The sequence below is a fragment of the Lycium barbarum genome, chromosome 5 (genome assembly GCF_019175385.1).
Source record: "Lycium barbarum isolate Lr01 chromosome 5, ASM1917538v2, whole genome shotgun sequence".
NCBI lineage: Eukaryota > Viridiplantae > Streptophyta > Magnoliopsida > Solanales > Solanaceae > Lycium > Lycium barbarum.
Genome location: NC_083341.1, coordinates 12,255,719 through 12,279,959, shown reverse-complemented (window position 1 = coordinate 12,279,959; position 24,241 = coordinate 12,255,719). Strand labels below are relative to the sequence as shown.

The 24,241-nt window shown below is 35.0% G+C and overlaps 1 protein-coding gene across 5 annotated transcripts; it reads right to left on the bottom strand.

Moving 5' to 3' along the window:
- Positions 1–8,224: 8,224 nt before the first annotated feature.
- On the bottom strand, positions 8,225–21,466 carry LOC132640475 (uncharacterized). Of its 5 annotated transcripts, none has more exons than XM_060357073.1 (16): positions 21,309–21,466; positions 21,132–21,211; positions 18,932–19,026; positions 17,910–18,070; positions 17,213–17,364; positions 15,909–16,027; positions 15,256–15,416; positions 15,069–15,143; positions 14,715–14,786; positions 13,308–13,445; positions 11,628–11,783; positions 10,983–11,035; positions 10,714–10,892; positions 9,495–9,574; positions 9,340–9,404; positions 8,225–8,680 (listed from the first exon to the last, which is right to left on the bottom strand). In XM_060357073.1, the coding sequence occupies exons 1-14, from the start codon at positions 21,373–21,375 to the stop codon at positions 9,514–9,516; spliced, it is 1,569 nt and encodes a 522-aa protein (XP_060213056.1). In that variant the 5' UTR covers positions 21,376–21,466; the 3' UTR covers positions 8,225–8,680; positions 9,340–9,404; positions 9,495–9,513. The 5 variants fall into 5 exon arrangements, with proteins under 5 accessions (XP_060213056.1, XP_060213055.1, XP_060213054.1 ...); XM_060357072.1 differs by having other exon boundaries at positions 8,228–8,631; XM_060357071.1 differs by lacking the exon at positions 8,225–8,680 and adding an exon at positions 9,045–9,257.
- Between the last annotated feature and the right edge of the window lie 2,775 nt (positions 21,467–24,241).

Genomic DNA, 24,241 nt, shown 5'->3' with positions numbered 1-24,241 from the left:
TTTTTATATATACAACTGTATCATTCTTTTTAAACGAACTAATAAGAAAATAATAACACATAAGTTAGAATGAAGACAGTAACTACTTATCTATGACCAACTAAACAACACAAGTTTGGCTATTTGAGGGAATTTATTCATTCTCGTGTGTCTTACTTCTTAGACACTTTATTTTTACTTATCTTTGCTAAATGCAAGTCATTTCTTGATGTCTCGAAGGGTAACCTGTGCACCACATCTTCAGAAAAGTCAATATGATTGTACTAACAATACTACTTTTGTCTTATTATGTTTTATTTTCCGCCTTCATTTGTTTAAATGACTATTATGTTAATCACCTTTGGAAGCATACACAAATAGCCCATAGTCCCACCTGTTACAAGTCCGTCTTCTCTTATCCCATGTTTCTTGGTACAACCCTATACCCAGGGGTGAAGCCATGTGTAAAATATGAGTCACGTGAACACATGGTCACCCGACTAAACTCGGTATATTATGTATATAATTCTTAAAATATATCTAATATTAATTGAAGGAACATATGGTCACACTAGACTGAGTGAAACACTGGTTAAGTGTTGAGTTTAATTCCTTAAGGTTGTCAGATTGAACCCTACTAAATGCACTTTTGCATTTTTTTTTTTTTAAATTCCAAGGTGAACTCATCCTCCTGAAATCCTAGATTCGCCTCTGCCTATACCTACGACCAGGGGCGGACCCACCCTATTTGGAGGGGGTCATGTGTCCCCCCTAACCTCGGGAATATCCTATACATATATGGTGTATATACCTTAAAGAATGTATATGTATTCAAAAGGACCCCCGAGAGATATACATTGCTTTGGTCCATTTGGTTGTTGTGCCCCTTAGGTCCTTATATGATACCTAGGTTCGAGTCTCGCTTGCAGCACCTTTATTTCTATTTTTTGTTGAGTTTGTTTTGTTTCCGTTCTAAACCTATTTTCGTTTGTTCCAATTTCGAAGTTTATACTTTATACTACTACTTTACCAATAACTTAGCATAATTATTAAGTTTTCAAAGAGTTGCACGGCAAATTTTTACATAATAAGTGACATATTTATATTAAGGCAGTGGTCATTGGTGCGCCCTCTGCGTCAAAATCTTAGGTTCGCCTCTGCCTACGACAAAGCTTGCCGCAACGAGTTAGCTTCACAGTTGTGCTGCCCGTTTGATGTCATGGCCTCAACCATATTCTAGTAGCGCATGTCATATGATGGGTCTTGTCCATGCACACACTCTGCAATGGCTACGAACATGTTAGTCCCTCATCTAACACTGGCGTCGCTCTTGTGACACTTGTCTTGTGCTGCACCCGCGGCCTGTTCTTTTTCTAAGTAGAGCAACTCTTAAGCCCTTGGTCTCTTTCACTGGAGAAGGGTCACATTAGGTTAACTAATTAATACTAGTATATAGATAGTCTTGTTCAACAAAAACAAATATTCTTACTCAAATCTTAAAGCCCGTGTATACATTCCTTCCCCTAGCCACCCACAGTCTGAATTAAAATTTATCATCCAAGTTAGATTTTACCATATTTTACACTAATGCACGTACTATATATATCCATTCATTTTTTTTTTCTACCAACCTGGACAGGTTCGTACATGTATTCAGTTTACATCTTGTATTTTAGTACATATATAACAGCTATTTGTCTCTACTCTTATCAAGACTAAAATTTTGGTCCCTTTCTCGGTTTCTCCCTATCTTCACCCTTTACGCACGTTATAAAATCTTGAAATTTTCTGAACACACAGTGAAAATCAACAGAAACTGATAAAACAGCTGAAAGCTGACAGCCAATATAAACATCCAAGCAGAGGCGGATTCAGGACATTCACTATAAGAATATTTAAAATATAAAAGAATAAACACACAAAAAAGCTAATGATATTCAACATCTATTCAAAAAAAAAAAAAAAAAACCTTATATATATATATATATATATATATATATATATATATATATATACACGGTGTAAGAAGACGCCTGCTCATAATTCTATACGATACCATTACTGTATACACATTCAAATAATTTCTCATTGATTACATCCGCTACCAAAAAAAAAAGAGAAAAACCGACGGATTTCGATATTTATTTTATTAAAGAAAACCGACGTACTTCTGTCGGTCATTTTTCTCGCAAAAATGCGCGAAAATATTAACTATTTTTTATTTATTTTTTAAAATAAATCGAAGGGCTCCGTCGATTTTTTATTTTTTTATACAAAAACCGACGGACTCCGCCGGTTTTAGGACGACAAACTGCCCAGTTTAAGAGTATACATTAAAACAATGGAATTATTTGATCAAAGAACATGAGTGGTCTGGTGATAGAATTGTTCAATGCCAGGGTACATACCTGAGTTCGATTCCAAGTTGCTACATTTCTTTATTTTATTTTTAAAAAACCGACGGACTTCATCGATTTTTTTTTTTAGTTTTTCTATTTTACATAACCGATGGAGTCCGTTAGTTTTCCATCGATCCTAAACCGACAACCCGTAGTCCGTCGGTTTTCGGTGGGTTTTCACTGTGGCCCTCGATTTTGGGCAGTTTATTAGTAGTGATCTTTCCAACAATAAAATGTTTTAAATTATAAAAATGAGTGTTACCGTTTATGTTATTTTTATGTTCAATCCCCAAATTATACTCCCTCCGTTTTAATTTATGTGAACCCATTTGATTGGGCACAAAATTTAAGAAAAAAAAAGAAAACTTTAAATGAGTCACATATATTTTGTGTAGCTATAAATCATTGTATCAAGGTAAATTGTTTTCAAATATAGAAAAAGGTCATTCTTTTTAGTACATATTAATATGAAAATAGGTTCACATAAATTGAAACGAAGTGAGTATAATCTTCGTACTTCATATCCTATCAATTATTTTGGAATAGAGGTACCAAACAACAATTGACCCTAAAAGCAACCCACTTCCCTACATATAAAGGTTCTCGTGAGATGGTCTAAAAAGGACAGTCCTAGTGTTTCACCCTCAATCCCTTCCATTAGGGATGTAAAATGGGTGGTTAAGACTAAATAAACGTTGATTAAAATGGAGTGAATTAATAAATAGACGGATTATTAATCCGCTTAAAAGTTACTTGAGTTGAGATGAATTGAGTTAATATAAGCTAAACATTGCGTCATATTCCAACTCAACCGATTCTTATCAAGTTTTAATATCATTATTTATTTTCTTGTAATTTTTTAATTAGCAGATAAATTTTTTCATTTAATATAGATCTATCTAATATATAAAACAAATAAAGTTAAAAATATTTTGATAAAGTTTCTCTTAAATCAATTTAGACTACATATTTGATTCAACTTTTTGATATATTGGATTGCACGGTGAAAATGGACTGAGTTAATGATTCGCCCAAACTTAAATAGATTGGACAAGTCATATTTTCATGGCTTATTTTGTCACCCCTACTTTTCATGCATCCTTTGATAAGGGGCGGTGCTAGTTCATTGATGGTTCGGCCGAACCCAGTAGCTTTGGTTCAAACTCTGTATTTTTATTAAAAAATTCAATGAATGTGTACAAATTATTAATCTAGAACTTAGTAACTTTAAACAATCAGAATTCCGGACTCATAAACTCTAAATCCTAACTTCGCCTCTGCTTTTGATAAAAGGCCAAGGTGGGTAGGGGTCCGGGCTTTGTGACCGTCTCTCACATATCTGCCCTAGTAGGAGAGTAGGGCATTTCATTTGCCACACAATGACTTTTTTTGCCTTAGTGGAGGACAAAATCATTAGGTTTTGAAGGAGATTGAAAGGGCATGTCAAAGTCCCACTCAGGTTAAGATAACATCCCTTACCCTTGCTGGGGAAAAATTAGGATATTTCTTTGTTTTATGCACCGAAATGTTAAAAAATATTTACATAATCGATTCACTTATAAGATAATTTTTGAGAAGCATTATTTGGTAACCTGATAAAGATGACAGCTTGAATTTTTTACATTGTCAATATATCTAAGTTAAATCCTTCCCAGTTTTCCCAATATGCGAGAGCAATTAAGTCTATGTTTCATAATGACACACTTGAAAATAAGCTGAGCTTTTTGGTGATTAGATAGCTAAAGAAGGTAACTATGGCATACATGTGGATTGTGATCTATTAACTATTCCCATCATCACTGGTTTGGAAACATTTGAGTTTTGAGAGTGATGTAAGAAATACTAAGATTGACAATGAAGGGATTTCAAAGAAGGCCCCATACATATATCATTGCAATTCGTAAATGAAGTTGCTTTAAAGTGAAGATACAGGAATATTATGTCCCACGTACAATCATTTCCAAAGTAAAAAATAAATAACGAAATGATTTATGCCTTCCAAAGCATGTCTAATTAGTTAAAAGGGAATCGAAACTATGTCGAGAATGTTTTTAGGAATGTCGAAAAGTATCACGATGCTCTTATTTTCCTCTTTATAATAATTCCCTATAATTATATCTTGTCCAATAGACTAAGTGGTAATTTTGTCTTTCTACTATTTGTATGTAACAACCGTCCTATTCCCTAATTATAACAAATGAATATAAATGAATAATTATTTATAAACAGTCTCTCTATCTTCACAAGGTAAAATTAAGGTATGAGTACACACCGAATCCCACTTGTGAAATTATACTAGATATGTTGTTGTAGCAGGCTAGCACCACTTGTGAGATTATACTAGATATGTTGTTGTAGCAGGCTAGCAGCTTAGCAGCTTACTGTCATACAATATGAGCATAGTTGTAATTCAAATGCTCTTTAGGCTTTAGTATTCAAAGCAAAAAATAGAGTATGATAGCATCTTCAGATACGTGGAAAGTTCTCTTCGGTTACATCGGAGGCAAGATTTTTTTCTATTTGTCCAAAGCCTCAGTGAGCAGATTTACCCGATACTTGGGTTGGTGAGAGGTAGCAAGTATGTCATGGATTAATTGAGATACACAACAAATTGACAAACATCGTAACTATTAAAAAAAAAAAAAAACTCTCTTGCTTTTGCTGGATAATTGCTTTTGCTTTCATAAATGTAGAAAATGAACAAACCCATGCCATTCTAAGTGCATTGAAGTTTATAAACATTTTTCCTAGTTTTAGAATCCCTGAAAGATTTCATTCTAACTGTATTAGGACCAATAGTTTAAGGTTGGGTAAAAGCATAAGCAATTAAAGAAACTTATTTTAAACTAGGTACAATTAGAGCGAAAAAATGAAAACATGCCACATATTTTCACATACTCTCTTATCACTAAACCAAGTTTAATTAATACACATTCTCACCTTAGTTTATCACCTTGGTTTATGACTTAATTATTGGGAAATTGGTATGGTTTGGTGTAGTTACGGGATGTGGATATTCTAAATTAGCACTTAGCAGATGATCAAATTTTGGCTAGTAAGACTAAAATATAACTTCACCACCATGGACTCAACTCAAAGTTGCTAGTCAAAACAATGATACAAACCTCATGCCATGGCAATTATTGTTGACAATACTCATTAAGAAACTTCCCCTCCTTTTCCACTTTTGCTGCTTTCCACCTTTCGGCTTTTCTCTTCTTCAATCACATATAGGTATATCCCATTGTGGTTAATATAGTGAAATTTTAGAGGGATTTATTATAGTTAAAAAATTTATGCTGGTCGTTTCCGCAACTCTTCTCCTTTATTCGAACTTGGAACCAACTATGCTTAACAAAATTTTCTCCCATATCCAGACTTGGAATTGGCTATGCTTAGCGAAAGTTACATTGGTAGAGTTCAGCCTGTTGCTTCCCCAATCCCCTCCTCCATTCCTTCCTAATTTATCTACTCCAAATATTGATTAAAATCATAAGACACCTATTTACCCAAGGTATCTATCCATCTAATCTGCAATTTGAAGCAAAGGGGAAAAGGTACTAATTGCATTAAAGAGCCAAACCTTTCAAGCAAAAATCAAAAAAGATAATCATGATGCATAAATTTTTTTTTAACTTTGTCTACCTTTTCCCCCCTTCATTATGAATACTACTTATTTTAAGGCCTAGTCTAATTAATCAACATAGGCTTCATTTCCCCCACTTTGGCTACCTTTTGCCTAAGCTCTCAATGCTTATAATTACCAAGCTCTAACATTACTGGTCTCTTTTATGGACATTGGAAGACAACCCATACACCCCTGAAAGTCCTCTATGGTCACTTATTTTCCATGGCCTTGTCATCCATCACTCTGCTATTTACTTTTTTTAATTATCATGATGACCGGACCGACTGGCGCACACCTGGATTAATTTCACAGTGTCCTTACTACCTCCCACCAGCACAGGTACCGGATAACTCTATCCACCGAGACTTGGACAGGAGACAGATGAAAAAAAAAAAGACCTAGTATTTTTGCCTCCAATGGGATTGAACCTGAAACCTCATAATTTCCAATCTGCTTTATTGGCCACTAGGCCACACCTAGAGGTGTACATGGACCGGATTGGTTCGAGTTTTTCAAATACCAAACCAAACCAATTGTGTCGGGTTTTAAAATCTACAAACCAAACCAACATAAGTCAGGTTTTCCAACCACGGGTTTTCTCGAGTTTTTCGAATTTCTTTTCGGGAAAAGTCTTCATATAAAACATATACTTTAACTTTTACTTCAAACATTTCTTTAGTCATAGTAAGATATAACTATATAATTAAGGTGTTTCTTAAGAAAATAACACAAAATGTGAGATAGTGATGACATTGTGATAAAATATTCAACAAAAAAAAATGATGAAATCACATAAAATGGATATTGCTAATTAAGCCATAATGAAGATGATTATAATCTAAAATTCCAAGTCATGCTAAAATAAGTATTATATAACATAAATAAAATAAAATAAAGTTATATATTTCCGTTGTTTAAACCAATGCGAAAGTAAATAATAGATATTCAACATTATTGTCATTCTCAGTTATAGAATTGAACTTCTTTTGTTAGCATTAATATTGATTTGGTATAGGTTTGAACTTTATTTGAATTGCATACATTCTTTGGGCGATAAAACTTATTGGATCATTCAAAATTCTAAATCCAAACTTGAAATAATATACTAAAAGATAAAAATTATGAAAAAATTTAAGAATTACAAATAAATATGTTTAAAAATTGTATATATCTATTATCGGGTTGGTTTGGTTCGATTTGACTTTTTTTAGTTAAAACCAAACCAAACCGATTATGGTCGGATTTTTTTTCCAATACCAAACAAAGCCAAACCAAACCACTAATCAAATTTTTCTTAATTTGACTCAGATTATCAGTTTGATGCGGTTTGTCATTTTTCTTCGTAAAGCCCTAGCCACCGCCCTTGGATGCCATCCATCACTCTGCTTCTTAGGAGGACCTATGTATATACCTATCTTATCTATTTGGCTATTCTTGATTGCCGTATGAGGATCACTTATAGGGTTGCAAAAAAGCAGGAATAAGATTTTATCCAATAAGAGGAACCAAACTAAGTAGGCGTTTGACCATAGAAATAAAAATTAAAAAAAAATCACTTTTTTGGGAATTTTTAAAGTTGGAATTGTTTTTGGCCATAGTTTTTACAAATAATATTTCGTTGTTGAAATGTACTTTTTAAAAAAAAAAAACATAAAATATGATTTGTACCTCCAATTTTTAAAATCTAGCAAAATCACCCAAAGCAATTAATAAACATAGATCAACTTATAGAGTGCTCAAGCCTGATGGTTTCTTTCCATCAAAAGGTTGCAATTGGAAAGCTTAGTGGTGTAGTTGCAATTGGAAAGCTTACTGGTGTACACATAAAATATACCATCTCTAAATATGGCTTTGTTGAACCACCAGTTTTCTTTTATTTTAAAGACTTTTTAGCACATGATGTTCAATGTTTGTTGGAGTGGAGAGCAACATAAGTTGCCTCTGACCAGTGAAAAAAGTTGTATGAACTTTTAGGGTAAAAATTGAGCAACATAAAAAAATTTGGGGTAAAAATAGAAAATAGAAAAACAAAAGTAAAGGTCCAAAATAGAAAATGGAAAAAGTGATAAACAAGGTTTTGATTGTTTTCCAAATTCCAAATACAACTTCAATTTGGATTTTTTATGGCCAAACACCATAAAGTGAAAAAAAAAATCCGGAAAAAGTTGAATAATTCTCATGGCCAAACGGGCCCTAAGAAAAATGATTTCACAAGTTCTACTGCAGCTGGAGCCAATCCACGCACTGGATAAGAGAATTGATATCATGAATATATGAGATCCTCTATTAATCAAGATGAACTTATATGTATGTATACAAAGTATCTTAGCATGCTCAACAGAAGGTTTCAAGGCCATGTTATAGTAAAGCTTCTGAAAAGATTTTTTTTTTCCACCCAAAAAACACACTGTACGTCTTATATGCCACATCAATACTACTGCATAATTTTCACCTTGTAAAAGCCGGAAAAGAAACCAAAGGAAAAATAGGGCATATAATGCAACAGATGCACAACACAGTAATGGCACCAATATTACTGGCACTGCATCAGTTCTCCAATTCAATCAAATGCTTGAACAAAAGGCGAAAGCAGTGAAAGAATGTTACCTCCCGCGCCTACATCACCTGGATGACATGAGCGTCAAATGCAGGAGCAAGATGAAATAAAAAAGAACTGCATAAGATAATTGACTAATTTATGAACCTGCACAGGGATGGAAATAAATATGTAGAGAAGAGGTGGCAATCACTAAGTTGTAAATGCATTATGTAATTAGCAATAAGACGTTCAATCACTTTATATTATCATCTATTCTTGATCCTGATAGATCTAGAGATGCAGCAGGCATCGGTCTGGAGAACCTATAAAAGGAGATGGTGTGAAGAAAGAACTTGCTTAATGCCATGCTGGAAGTGTAATTAAGTAGGCATCTTGCCAAGTGAAAATCCAAACTGAAGACCAGAATCAGACATCAACCCACCTCTAGAAATTGAAAATAAACAGAACGAGAACATTGTAAAACAAACAAATTAATCAGTGATCTTCATAAAAATCTTATAATTTTGATGTCTTTTAATAATTGTAAAAACAAAAATGTGGTCTCTTAATAATTAACTTTCGCATCCTTCACTAAACTTTATCTGAAAGTATACACCCTTTTACAATTGGAAAATTCAAGTAATTGATTTGAACGATTTAAATTCTGAGATGCCAACACCACTTGGATTTGATGTAGAAACCTGACAAATACCTGCTTGCAGCATTAAGCAAATATTATGGCCAAACTAGAAGGAACCAGTTCATGAAAACATCTAAAGAGAGTTTCTTGATACCTAGTAAAAAATGACTTCCGCTTTGGGATGCAGCAAAGAATTGTCGTTAAGGTTCTTGGTTTGACCTGCATCGAGAGGAATCTGTTTAGGTGAACGTCAAACTTAAAATATAACAGAATTTTGGGTATTAAAGTTGGCGGAAAATAAATCCTCACTGGAGCAGGACTTTCTTCTTCAGTCAGCATGCTCCCGGAAACGTATGATATTGTTGATAAAGGTCCTCTCGCGACGATAGCTGAAGATTATGACAGGTGAGACAAACGAATAAACAGGCTATACTCTTCAGAATACAAATTAGTTAAAGGACTTCCAGCTTATAACAGTTAATTTTGATGTTGTCTTTGGGCCTAGTTTACTACACTTCTTGTCCATAGTGCATAACACTACAAAATGTTCACTCCGCTAGAGTCATTCAACAAGAGTCAGTTTTGTTAAGAAATGGACCTTTCGCTTAACTCAACCACAAAAACTAGCTCAAAAGGTGAGGATTGTCCAGGACCATATGAGGAGACAAACAAACCCATCCCTCAACCAATGCGGGACAACTTAAGAGCGCCCCCCCCCCCCCCCCCCCCCCCCGCTGCACAGCTGGTCCTGATATGTTGCGTGTCAACATAATATGGAGGCCAACATTGGCACACATAATAACAGGAATGGTTCTGGCTCTCATACCATTGTTAAGAAATGCATCTTGATCCTAACTCAACTCCAAAAGCTAGCTCATGAGATGAGGTTCGTCTCAAACCATATAAGGAGACAAACAACTCATCCCTCAAACCAATGTGGGACAACTTAACCAGTGTTATCAAAGGCGCGCTCTTAAGCCTTGAAGCGAGGTTCAAAACATGTTGAGCGCTTCGCCTCGCTTTATGTGCGCTTCAGTGTCGTCATCAAGGCTCTAAGACATACTTTTCCTTGTCAATGAGCCTCTCTTGGAGAGGTGACACTAGATGATTGATATTTCACTTTATCGTAATATTTTTACAATTTCTTTCCCATATATTTGTTATTCATGCTTATTATTATTAATCTTGGACTAAACATATATATATTTGTATTTTTGCACCATTGCGCTTTTTTTCATTAAAGCCCATGCTTTATTTGCGCTTTGCGCTTAAAGCCCCAGCTAACCTTAGAGCTTTTTTGCGCTTTTGATAACACTGAACTTAATAATATTCATAAGCTCCCGATAACCCTGTCCAATAAGAAAGAATATATATATATATATGTGTGTGTGTGTGAGTGAGGGGGTGGGGGGGGGGGGGGGGGGGATGAAAGGTCATGTGGGGGGAGGCAAGAGCACTTTTACAAGTAATAACCTAGACAAGTTTCTCATATTTCATGGGTATACAAAAATTTAATTCCTCTACTTACATGATAAAGGCTGCTAGGATGAAACTGGCTATGCCCACTGAGAAGTGAATGCTAAATGTTCTCCAGAAGTCATCCCGATCCAGAAATATCTTTTCTGAAACTAGAGTAACTACTCCAGAAAGAAGTAGAAAGGTCCAACCAGAGGGCAGGCAGCTACGAAAGGAAAATGAGGACGAATCCTGAAAAAAACCCGAAGGATAAATCGTCTCCAGGATCCAAGGAAGTTCAAACTTCTCAAATCCTTGAACATCCAAAACTCACAAGCATACCTGGAAATATTTCCTGATGAATACTCCTGAGTAAGTGATCCTAAGAGCCATATCTTTCAACAAGTTAAGGAACTAGTCGCTACAAATTTTAGATGTCCTTAAGGACAACATGGATTCGCACAGTTCCAAACATCAAGTGAGCCACTCATGCACTTCCAACTCTGGATACAGATGCAAGTGCAATAGGAGAGTAAGCACAAATCACATTACAAACTATTTCACTACTAGAAAGTTCCTGTTCTTGTGAAAACGGTGATTACAAGCCCTTGTTGCCTTTACATATTTGGCAGATAGCCATTTCAGTTTAAGCAGCCAGCCACAACGATAATAAAATGCGACCCTATGTACCGTGCAACCCTAAGCAGCCAGTGCTCGTGAAAATAGTTCTTCAATAAAATGATTGATTATGACCTCCTAACGTGAAAGATGCTGAAAATAAAATATGCAACCCTATGTATGGTGCAACATGAATATTTAATATCTTCAACACAGTACCAAACTGCAAGACCTTGCCTTATTTGATTATTTCTGAACCAAGATCTGCAGTGAGAACATTGATCATCAATTTTTTTAAACAAAAGTATACATTGTTAAAATTCCAAGAAAATAAGAATTATAATACTTTGATGCGTCATGAAAGGATACTCAAAGAATTTGCTAAAATCAACCCAATTGCACCAGCTGAATGTATAAGAGAAACATTCATCACCAGGTAAATCAATGAGAACACAAGCAAGGAATCATTTGAGCGCTTGAGTTGAATCTCATTTGCGACCGCATGCAAAAATGCTTCAGATGTTCCTGCACCAATGACAAAGACAAACTCAACAGATTCACAATAGATCCGTCGTCTACTGTAAGGCTGGTAGAGCTACAGAAAACTTTAGTAGGTCAGGGTAAAATTCAACATATCATGTTCACAAGCTGAAGACAAACACAGAGCCAATTAGTGGCATAATCTTTTGGCCATATCATTGAAATTAATGGGGCAGGTAGCAAATGAGAAGAGAACACACTTGATTGTAGATCTCAACTACTTGAAACAGAATATATAAGCTTTCTAAAAGTTACGTAAAAACAATAAGCAGCGTTATCAAAAGTCACAACTTTCAAAAGCATGTATCAAGGTTGTAGCAGTTCAACAAGAATTGAAAAAAAAAAAAAAAAAAAAAAAAGACTGATGAATGAACTTGGTCAGATTCCATGCATGATTTTCTGAAATTTATCAGAAAGCTCAACTGCATCACTCACAGAAATTTCAAACATGAACAGAACTCTTAAGTAATTTCTAACATGGAGGCTGCAGCCGTGCAGTTAAATAACAAACTCAAATGCATCAACAACTACTAAAAAATAAACTAGTTTGCTTTGCAATGCTTTCGACATTTTTGGCCTTTTTTTTTTTTTTGACAACCCATTTTTTTGGCCTTATTTACCGAGAGCTACAGCTTGATTAGGTGCCAAGTATCACACTTGAGAGTATGAGAGGCAGTGAATCAGCTCCAATCCACAGGCTGAAGCCCTAGGTTATTAGTTATCATTAAATAAGAACCAGATCAACCAATAGATATGGCTGCCCAATTTTGAAAACCTACAGTGTTGAGAAGAAGTCAAAAGCCCACAATATTTCATGGTCAAAAACTTTTCATTTTAAGTCACAACATCAGGATTTGGGAGGACGAACTAGAAGACCTATAGTTAAATCTTTAGCACCCCAAGTAATTAATGAGAAGGACGGATATAAATAGGATTAGTTCTGGATATTCCAAAATTATCTGACAATTGCGGAAGGCCCCATCAATTTTCAGTATGATAGAAACCTGTCTGCATGAAATTTCTTCTGAGCTCACTTAGCCTTACTGACATAAAGTAAGGAAGAAGGTTCTCTTGAGTCTAGATCATGGTCAGCAGCTCCTTCAGGTCCTAGTGAAATTAACTCATGATAATACAAATGAACCATTTCAGTAAAAATAGCTACTCAAACCGTCATTTTTTCCTTGTGTCTAAACTCTTACCTTATCAAAAAGAAATTACCTTATTTTATAAAAAAAACTCTTAAGTAGAATTTCTCATGTATCACTCTAGAGTCTAGACAAAGAGTGACTTGGTTTATTTGGAGCCAATTTATCTTATTTAATCAGTATTCCTATTGGATTTGTCTCGTTAACCTAATTGGGTAATTTGGGTTTAGTTATTATATGAGAAAACATTGTTAGAAGTAATAACTGCGTTAAAAAAAATTCATGGAAGTCATTATTTTCAAATAAATTACTCAATAATTTCTTACTAATCAATTTCTATTATGGAAGCGAAACATGAACGTACCATTCATAGCCAACAGAATTACATACAGGCAATAGTATCGTAGAGCTGTTGAAGCTTCTCCATCACTCCACTTGCGACCATACAGCAACCTAATGAGAGAGTAGGAGTAGCTAGGGCCAAATGCCATGACTACCAAACCTACAAGACAGGCAGTTCTGAGAACGAAAATAAGCTATTTGGAGTCTCAATTTGTTTTTAAACGCCTAAAAGCTGAAATGTAATAAAAACTCACCAAGTTTTTTCGTGTAATGAATAAAGCAGAGAGTGAAACATATTGTGTGTCAATTTATTGTTTGAAGCATATTTATCAACAACAAAAACATACCAAATGTAATCCCACAAGTGGGGTCTGGGGAGGGTAGCATGTACGCAGATCTTACCTCTACCTTTGTGGGGTAGAAAGGCTGTTTCTGATAGACCCTCGGCTCAAAAGAAAAAAGATTGAAGCATATTTATCAAAAAGAAATTGAAATTGAAGCATAGGGTAAAGATGCTGATACACCAAGCCAAATGACCAAGGAAAGACAAGTTTTTTGTTTTTTGATAAGTAAGGAAAGACGAGTTTAAAGAACATATTTTGAAACTTCCCATTTCAATGGCAGCCAGAAAACCAGTTTCCACACCTCTTTAGAGTCTTAGTTAAGTCATACTGTCACAGCATCCCTTCTTTATTCCCCCCCCCCCCCCCCCCCCCCCCCCAAAAAAAAGAAGGTCATAACATCCCAAATGCTGAGTGTATTTGAGGCTTTCAAGTACTTTTTTCCATAGGTATATGTTAATTTGTCACCAGTGGTGTGTGCCTAAAAATAGAAGTTCTCCTAATTTTAGTTCCATCTTTATTAGCTTCAGGATTTAGTAGTCCATTCCACTCACGGAAAAGGCCACTTCGGCAATAAAGGCTGGCATAGCAGACAATTGACTTCGGATCCCTACAGAGTAGTAGAAGAATTGTTTCTTTCTTATGACAGGGAAAGAGTATTTGTTTCACATTATCATGATTGCACCAATAAGGTGCTACACTTGACTTTACAAAATTTCATCTTTAGAACTCCCAAAAAATTCTTCAAATTATCTAATCAATTTAAATCTTTCCGTTTGCATTAAGAAAAGTGCCTAAATAACTATGTTTAAACGTAGAATCAGTTCCAAAGAAAATAACATCATTTGTAGAACTGGATCTGATAATTTCAACTAATGTTTGCTAACAGGTCTGAAATTAAGATTTGGCTAAGCTACTAGAAGATGTTGAACATTCATCTCCTTTTTTACTCATTCAGTGAAAAGTTTCTAATTTTATGACCAAGTAGGATCCGAGAATAAGTAGGTAAACACATGTCTAGCTCTAGAGACAGTAAAGATCAAAGTAACATTGAAGCAAGTTAAATTATGAAAGAATGTCAGAATTACCTATTAGTAAAACAAGTTTCATAGCTTCAGTCAAGCTTTTTCCCAGTTTCTTTTGCTTCTGTGTCCGTTCACCTGCCAAAACAGTGAAACAGTTGAGGTATCAACTACCACTTCAAATTGAATGAAGAGAAGAAAGTCAGCATAAAGTTAAAAGTTTTGTTTATAGCTTTGTGGTAGTGACAAGCACCAAAAAATGAGGTTAAGCAAGATTTAGAAGAACATACAACAACAACAACATACCCAGTGTGATCCCACAAGTGGGGTAAGATTTAGAATTACATATGAATTGAAAAAGTAAGATGATTACGTGAAGTCCTATAACCAACAAGAGTCCTAAAAGGAAGGCGAGTAAACCTGATGCAGACCTTGCAAATGTAGCATATGAACTTTCTTCAAATGGGAGAAACACCAGCCTAACCACTAAGCTGCCTGAAAAATCAATTATATGTTTGTATCTGGTAAGAATATGATCCTTTTAAGCAATATGCTGCTTTGTTAAGAAAGGCAGCAAGTAGAAGTTAAGAATAGCCAATTAAAATACCTAGTTTGTCTACAAGCCCATATACTGCTTGGTTATATGGTGTGTCCAACCACACAAGAACCATTTTTTCTCCTTCTTGAAGAAGCAACTTGCGGAAAGATTGAAAAGTAAACAACATACACATTTTTGAAAGCTGCTCATCAATGCCTCCCCTTCCTACACTAAAAGGGTATTAACTGTCAAACAAAATAATGGTAGCACAAACATTCCAATCACAACAAGAGAAGAACTGTCAACATAAAATAAATGGGCAGAGAGATTTTCTGACCAAAGCTAAGCAACTGATAAAACCAAACCAAAGGCAGGCTTCCAATCATTTTTTTGTATTTCTTGCAGCGACATTCTCAACCACCCGCACTTCCAAAAAAGGGGGAAGAAAAAAAGAAGGAAAAAGCTCCATACTCATTTTAAAAAAACTTGACTTGTTTTCTTTAGGACCAATACAGATGCATTATGTGCGTCTACTCCCATCTTCCTCTCTCACTATCTAGATGTTTTTGCACTTTGACTGTAAATTTTCTATAAGCACCAGCTTGTGCCTTACTTTGTGTAAAAAAATAAAAAATAAAATCATATCACTTATCAAAGAAAATATGAAACGTATAACACGTATGCTAACAAGTAGAGAGGAAAAGAAATATTAGAATACTTACCCAAAAGGGAAGAGATCAGATCTGCTATACTCGTGAAAAAGAAGAAAGTAGGCCCAGTAGCCAAAGAACACAAAAGCTCCAAATGCGACTTGCGACAAGGCAAATACAATTACTTTCTCCTGAAAGTAAGAAATTCTAATCTTCAATATTTGTATATTGCTTTCTCCTGAAAGTACGAAATTTTAATCTTCAATATTTGGATTTAATACTTATAAAGCGCAAAACGGATGATATGCGGGTTAGGCACATGTCACGGGTTCATACCCTACTGCGGAGAAAAGCATGGTATTTGAATGGAGAAGAATAGAGAGGCGAGTCCATTGAACCACCCGTGAAAACATATGAGCTCATTATATGTCCTAAAACATGATCCGCCCAAAGAAATTTTGAACATTCTTATCAAAGAGCCCCTAGACTAAGTGCTTGTGCTTCAAATATTTTCAAATTACGATTCTACTTGAGAAATAAAAATCACAAATTGGTCCTTTCCATTGTGAGTCATAGCATTTGGTATATAATAGAAAATAGAAGATCACATCGACTAGTTTCATAAGAAAATGACCAACTTTGGTCAAGTAGATCATACAGCCAAGATGACAAGGTGTTTTCCTGGCAACACATTAGCATTCAATTCACACCTTGATCTACTTTCCCAAGGAGAAGTTGTTCAATGCATCTATTTCACAATAAATGACTTGTCTAAAAGATCTAAAGTAATACTAATCCCTATGATTTAAATCATACAGCCAAGATGACAAGGTGTTTTCCTGGCAACACATTAGCATTCAATTCACACCTTGATCTACTTTCCCAAGGAGAAGTTGTTCAATGCATCTATTTCACAATAAATGACTTGTGTAAAAGATCTAAAGTAATACCAATCCCTATGATTTAAACCAAATTGTGAACCCAATCCATTTAAGGGAGATCCCAAATATCATTGATCTTATAATTCAACAGGATCAAGTGTTCATTGGACCCAGACATATTCTTTAGTAGGGCTTGAACATAAAAGGAGGATTCAGTTGGCAAGATCTCAAAATGAGTCCATGTTCGCTACTTCATAGGCAGACTTGAAAAACTCGATAGAGGCTGTCCATAGTATTCAATCCTGAACAGGTAAACTCTAGGATTGAGCAACAATAGAGTCATGCATACATAATTTAGGACAGTAAATCATATTTTAAATGAACATGATAAAGAGCAGCTGACAGTAAACTCACATTAACTTTACTGTAAATAAAGATAAATTAAAATTAAGAGCTAAAAAGAGTAAATAATGCAGACGATCTATTGTTGTTTACCATGCCGGGTAGCTTTACAATGAGGAGGTAGGTAGTTATACAACGTGAAAGGGTAGCTGCACTTTCAACTACCAGTCGCAACTTGAGGAGAAGCAAATTCTGAGATAAGATGTAAAAGGGTTCAGCTAGTAGCTCCAGTATACATGCAAAACCTGCTCGTTGGAAATAAAATTTCCAACCAAAATAAAAATGTCAAACAACAGAACTTTTGGTTCCCAAAAAATCACAAAATCAACTTCAGGGAAAGGTCATCGGTCCAATACATGCTACTTTCAAGTCTCAAACCTCCAACCAGATGTAGGCAGAAGAAATGATTCTAAAATGATTCTAAGCAGGTCAGGATTATGTTAAAATCACATCGAAGCCAAAGACATACAACCAATGAACTGATAAAAAAAGACACACAGCCAATGAACTGATAAAAAAAAGACACACGGCCAATGAACTGATAAAAAAAAGACACACGGCCAATGAACTGATAAAAAAAAACATCCAATGAATAACGATTTCAGAAGGGCCTATATCCAAATCCTCACCAGTGACAGTTCAAAAGCCAAAAACAGATTCTACCATGATAACAGAATCATTTTTTTTTTTTGATAAGTAACCATGTATAGCTGAGTTTTCCTGGCTCACCTTGTAGAATTGGCACAAAACACCATGCTTTAAAAGACTGTAAATCAAAGTTTAAGCTCACCATTTATCCATATAGCCTGTGCATATTGACTAGAATAACTTAGTTCTTGCCACCATAAAACAAAAATACATCCTGCAAATGTGATAATTGTTCCCAAAGGGAGAGTCATCCATGCTACTTTCAAGAGTTTTGCTGCATTTCCTCTCCCTGATGATCCATCACTGCAATTTAAACACAGTGACATCCTTAAACATTAAATGCATAACCAAAAAAGATATTTCCAATGAAAGTCTCAAAGCAGATATAAAATGGCAGAAGCAAAAGTAAAAAGATCATGTACTCATCATGCTGGAACCGTAAAATGCCAAACCAGAGAGACTAAACCTTTATTTGCTCGGCTTTAGTGGTCTGTTAGCTCTTTGGAAGTGCTATTAGGGTTCCATCTAAATGGCCAATAACTGACATTTGGTTTCCTAAAATATTGTATCCTCTTGCCCTTTCTCACATATTTTTTCTGAGAATTCAAAACCTAAGCCACCTATTTGCTCTCGTTTGTGTCAAAGACTCTCAAAATATTTTCACATGTTTATCTATGCTGTCACATAAAAATGGAAGTCTTTATCAAGACTGGAAGTCTTTATCAAGACAGGTTTTTTACTTCTTTTTTTTTCGATGCTGAGAAAAGCAGTGAATTTTGTGGAGAAAGCAGGAAAATGTAAAGCAAGGGGATGGACAGACTTTTGATCTCTTTGCAGATTAAAGAAAAATCCTTTGGTAATACACCTGCCTGGTGCTTCTAATAAGTACAGAATATAGTAACAAGCACAATTAGTTATAATGTCAATCACATAAAACAGTCGCGACAAAAGTATAAGCAACCATCTTATTAACTATAACTATAACAACTTGACGCAAAATATATGTGTACTACATGAGGTGAACACTTTAATTCCAATATGAGACAGAGTTGCAATATGCTTCTATTGATTTGATAAATTTATCTATCGAAGCTAAATGAAGTTGTGCAAAGATATCCGACAAAAAAAACTAAAGGTAGCATCATATGCAATATCGAACAGTACCAATAAATGTCTGCCCTCATACATGCTCGCCTGAAGCCCTCTCGACTAAGAAAAAGCACACAAGTAATGAACAAGTGAAATTGTACAGCATACACCTGCATGATGCACCAAAAAGATGTTAGACATTTCTTGTATTAAAATAAAGTAGTCAGGTTGAAAAGTTAAAAAAGTAGCTGCATTAATTGATAACAAGTTTTTGAACTCAAATCACCACAAACATCAAAGAAATTATGGTGAATCGATATGGTACATGTAAATGTAGATGTTGTAACGTCTAGTTCACAACCAGTCAGCCACAAAATTTTATACCAGAACACGGAAGCGAAACAACAACAGGTGACCGAACTTTTCTCACTCTTTAATCCAGCTAATTTAGTTGAGAGGTCCATATTTTCGTCAATCCATGGAGATGCAGAGGTTTCTATCTTTTAAAATTCAAATTAACAGCAAAGTAGTAGTGGTAATACCTAAGTAAACCCAATGTGGAATCTCTCTGACAAACTATTGCATACTTCAACGGCTATTTCAGAGTACAGCTGAAATGCTAACTCTGATACTGTGACCAATTCATACTTTCTTTTGTTCTGCTTTGTTCACCAGTTAGGGATCACATAATACTATTTAAATATAATATGAAATACCACGAAATAAAAAACACTTACTCTTTTCTAACATTACCGATGGCAATCTTTCCAATGTTGTATTCTCACCCTAAGAAGAGTACAACAATGAGAAGAAACAACAGCAAACCAACTTATTGGTAAATGTGGGCTTCTAAATATATTAACTTTTTGAATAACCGTGGTGTCCTGGCCAAGGGTCTACCGGAAACGGCCTCTACCTACCAAGGTAGGGATAAGGTCTGCGTACACTTTACCCTCTTCAGACCTCCACTTTGTGGGATTTCGAAGCCAGCTTGCACGCACCTCGACTAATTCCACGGGATACCTACCACCTCCCACCAGCCACAAGTACCAGATTACTCTGTCCACCAAGACTAGGACACTTCTGAATATATTCATATACATAAAACAACAAAAATCTTCAATCGAAAACCTGTTGGGTTGCTTATAAAAGTCCTTTATATTCATTTTATTCATAAGGGTGGTGTCAGAGTCGGCTTGAGCGCACCTTGACTATTCCATCAAATACCTCCCACCAGCACAGGTACCGGATAACTCAATCTACTCAAGCGTAGGCGGATGGGAAGAAATCACCTAGCCAGGAACAATGTTCACCCACTTAATTAACCGCTATGCTACACCTTGGGTGCTGAATTCTCTAGATTAGTTCCACTTTTTTTTTTTTGGTTCATTTCATTCCAATGCTGACTAATTTGTCTTAAATTTTCAAAGCACCTTCTAATTGTATCACCTACTATGTAAAAAGATGATCACTTAAATAGATCCTTTATATCCGTTCTTTTTTATGAGGTTGGTGTCGAGGCCAGCTTGAGCGCACCTTGACTATTCCACCGAATACCTGCTACCTCCCATATCGGATAACTCTGCCTACAAAGCCATAAGAAAATGGAAAGAAATCATAAAGCTTCATCCGCTTCCTTGAGTGTTGAATCCTCTAAAAAATCCATTTTTTCGGGCTCCTTCATTCCAATGCTGACTAATTTGTCTTAAATTTTCAAAACACCTTCTAATTGTATCACCTGCCATGTAAAAAGATGATCACTTATATAGATCCTTTATATCCGTTCCTTTTTAAGAGGTTGGTGTCGAGGCCAGCTTGAGCGCACCTTGACTATTCCACCGAATACCTGCTACCTCCCATATCGGCTAACTCTGCCTACAAAGCCATAAGAAAATGGAAAGAAATCGCAAAGCTTCATCCGTTTCGTTGACCACTAGGCCACACCCTTGACTGTTGAATCTTCTTAAAAAATCTACTTTTTCGGGCTCCTTCATTCCAATGCTCACTAATTTTCCTATTAAACTTTTGAAATACCGTCTAATTGGATCACAAACTGTATAGAAAGATGATAATCACTGAGAATTATTTTTACAAAAAAAAAAAAAAAAAAAAAAAAGATACAGGACCATTTCATTCCAGTGCTCACTAACTTGTCTTTTAAATTTTCGAAACACCTTCTAATTGGATCACATATTATATAGAAACATGATAATTACTGAAAATTATTTTTAAAAACGGTTATCATATAGTACAAGGATTAAAAATAGAAAATTACCGCATAATCTTCTTCAGTTAGGTGTCTCACAATCCAAGAGTTAAATATGAATGGTATTCCCCTTGATAAAAATTGAGTAGCTACAAATATAAACACACACGTTATTACTGAACAAATTTTGCGAATAAATATATGAAATTGATTAAATGAAATTGTGATTGAGGAAAAATAACTGACCTAACAAGTACTTGAATGTGTGAGATAAATTGGCTGTACGTTCTTCATTTTGACTTGATTTTGACATTGCTTTAACAATAGAACATGAATTGCAATTGGGTTGTTTATGGCTGTTTATTATAGTTTATATAATGCGGAGTTGAACCGGTTTTAGTTATCAACCGCAATACCTAGGATTTTCGAGTTTCTTTGGAGGACTTCTGTTTAGGCCCCTTTAGTTTTGGTAATTAGCACCCTAGTCCCCTTAGTTTAGGTGTGTTGTAAATTATTCAGTGATAGGTTCTAGATTTGTAAAGAACTGCTGTTGTTGTTATTATTGTTCTGTTTACTTTTGTATTGTTTGTGTAACGATGATATGAGGTTATAAAAGCTTGTTCGGTATGAAGGAAAATGTTATCTTAGAAAATATTTTTAGAAAAATAAGTGATTTCTTATTTATTTTTTTGTGTTTGGTATGTTGGCAAAACACAATTCTATTTTCAACTCCAATTTCAAAAATCCCACTAATTTGTTTATTAAATTTGCGAAACACCTTCTAATTGGATCACATACTATATAGAAACATGACAATTACTGGAATTATTTAAAAAAAAAAAAAATTGTTACTATCATATAGTACAAGGATTAAAATAGAGAATTACTGCATAATTTCTTCAGTTAAGTGTCTAACGATCCAAGAGTTAATATGAATGGCATTCCCCTCAATAAAAATTGAATAGGTACAATTATAAACACACACATTACTAAACAAAACTATGCGAAAATAAAAATTAATCAAATGAAATTGAGAGAGTTAAAATAACTTATCAAACAAGTACTTGAATGTGTGAGATAAATTCGAACTCGCATTACTTTCTTCATTTTCACTTGATTTTGACATTGCTTTAACTATGAATTGCAATTGGGTTTGTTTATGGGTCGTTGTTAAAGGGTCAAAAATACCCCTGAACTATCCGAAAAGATCACATATACCCTCGGTTTGCATTTGGGACCAAATATACCCTCGTTATCACTCCAAGGGACCACATTTACCCCTCATGTTAACAGACTTGGTTATATACTGACGGGGCAGTCCACGTGGAAATTGGCAGTCCCTGTCTTTAGGAATAGTGATTGCAAGTATAGCTTTAGGCTTTAATTCATATTCCATTATAGTCCATCACTGTTCTCTTGGATTATTTTATTTTGTTGATGCATTCAATTGAAATTTAGCTAAGAAATGGGGCATGAGAAATTATGTAAGATAAATGCTATTATGGCAGGCCTTTTATATTGATATTGGTGTTTTGCTGCTATACAATGTTGGGTAGAGTATTGACACTGCCATGGTTGCTCTGTACCTTCATCAGATGTTGGTTGGTGTCCATATGCTCTTTATACATGTAATAATGCTGTGTCTTAATCCTAACGGGTCATCTTCATATGTGTTTCTAACTGAATTTTCAGATTGTAAATATTGTTTGGTGGATTTTATATGTTCAGTTTCTTCATTTTGTAGTGGGTCATCAGTTCATTCTTTAGTAGATCACTACACTTTGTTGCAGTAGAAAAGAATCCAAGAGCTACGGAAGATTTTTTTTTTTTTCAGATTTTCGACTAATGTGACTCTTTTTGTTGTGCTTCTTGCTTTTTTCCTAGTCATGAGAGGGCGAGGAATCACATACACTAATTTTAGCTTGGAGAATCAATGGGTAAGATGGATTTGAAAATTAGGGTTCTAATTTAGAGCTAGGTGTAGAAGTGTGAAAAGAGGGGTAAAATTATTTTACCCCTTTAATTAGATGATAGGTGGGTCGGGTTATTAGGTTACGTGGATGTCCATGTGGAATTTTTTTTTCCACGTGGACTGCCCCATCAACATATAACCAAGTCTGTTAACATGAGGGGTATATGTGGTCCCTTGGAGTGACGACGAGGGTATATTTGGTCCCAAATGCAAACGGAGGGTATATGTGGTCTATTTCGGATAGTTCAGGGGTATTTTTGACCCTTTTCCGTAGTTTATATAATGTGTAGTTGAACCGGGTTTATTTGAACTGGTGTTGTAAATTAATGCTTACATTTGGACATCAAATATTACTACAGTATTTCAAACCTTAATCGACGGTGCTCGTGAATCGTAGGCGTATGCTATTTTCTGGCAATCATCGATTGCGAATTCGCGAGCATGTCGGTTTTGGGTGGAGATGTGGTACTATAAAGGCAAAGAAGATAATGACCAAAAGTTCTCCGGGAGCTGGATTCTTAATTTCATGATGGGCGACACCAAATCTTGAGAAATTTAGGTTAGTAAGTGCACTGTTTTGTTCACTTGTCAACAGGCGGATGGACATATGCACACAACTAGACTATACGGAAAAAATAACTGCAACTGAGAGATATGTCCCAATTGAGAGAAATATAAATGATAGCGTAAATAATTTAATTAAATTAACACTTTTCGAGAGAACTGTAAATAATTACTAACAATAAGACTCATTCCTAATTAAGAGGAATTTGTGTTTAGAAAGATAAGTTAGTGATTTTAACTTTTAACAGTCATATAACATTAAATGGTTGAACTGGTACTTAGTAAGATTAATATAGTATAGTTTGAGAGGCATGCTTTAATACAGTTTAATCATCCAGTTTGACATATAAGATTCTTCCCAATTACGCTTAATTCCTTACTTAGATCAAGTTTTGTAAAACTATATGTGCAAGTATGTTTTTATTCAATATATTTTGTAAATTAATAAATATTCCAATTAGGAAAGATGGAGCCAGGCCAAGCGCCCAAGCCCAATGAACTTTTTTTTGGTTAGGTTGATGAAGATGAACATACAAATGGTGTTTGGATGAACTAACTAGTGATTTCTTCATCCATGCGCTCCTACTAGTATAGTACTTGTGCTCTGGACTCCAAAGCTATTTCTCCCAAAACAACAAACTAT

What these genes read in the sequence shown, in the direction of transcription:
- LOC132640475 (XM_060357073.1), bottom strand. Translation starts at nt 21,375, where the DNA reads ATGTCAAAATCAAGTCAAAATGAAGAACGTACAGCCAATTTATCTCAC. An exon ending in ACAGGCTATATGGATAAATG is followed by an intron (nt 17,365 to 17,909) that starts GTGAGCTTAAAC and finishes TCCAACGAGCAG; the next exon opens with GTTTTGCATGTATACTGGAG. An exon ending in GAAACTTGTTTTACTAATAG is followed by an intron (nt 13,446 to 14,714) that starts GTAATTCTGACA and finishes CCTGTCTTGTAG; the next exon opens with GTTTGGTAGTCATGGCATTT.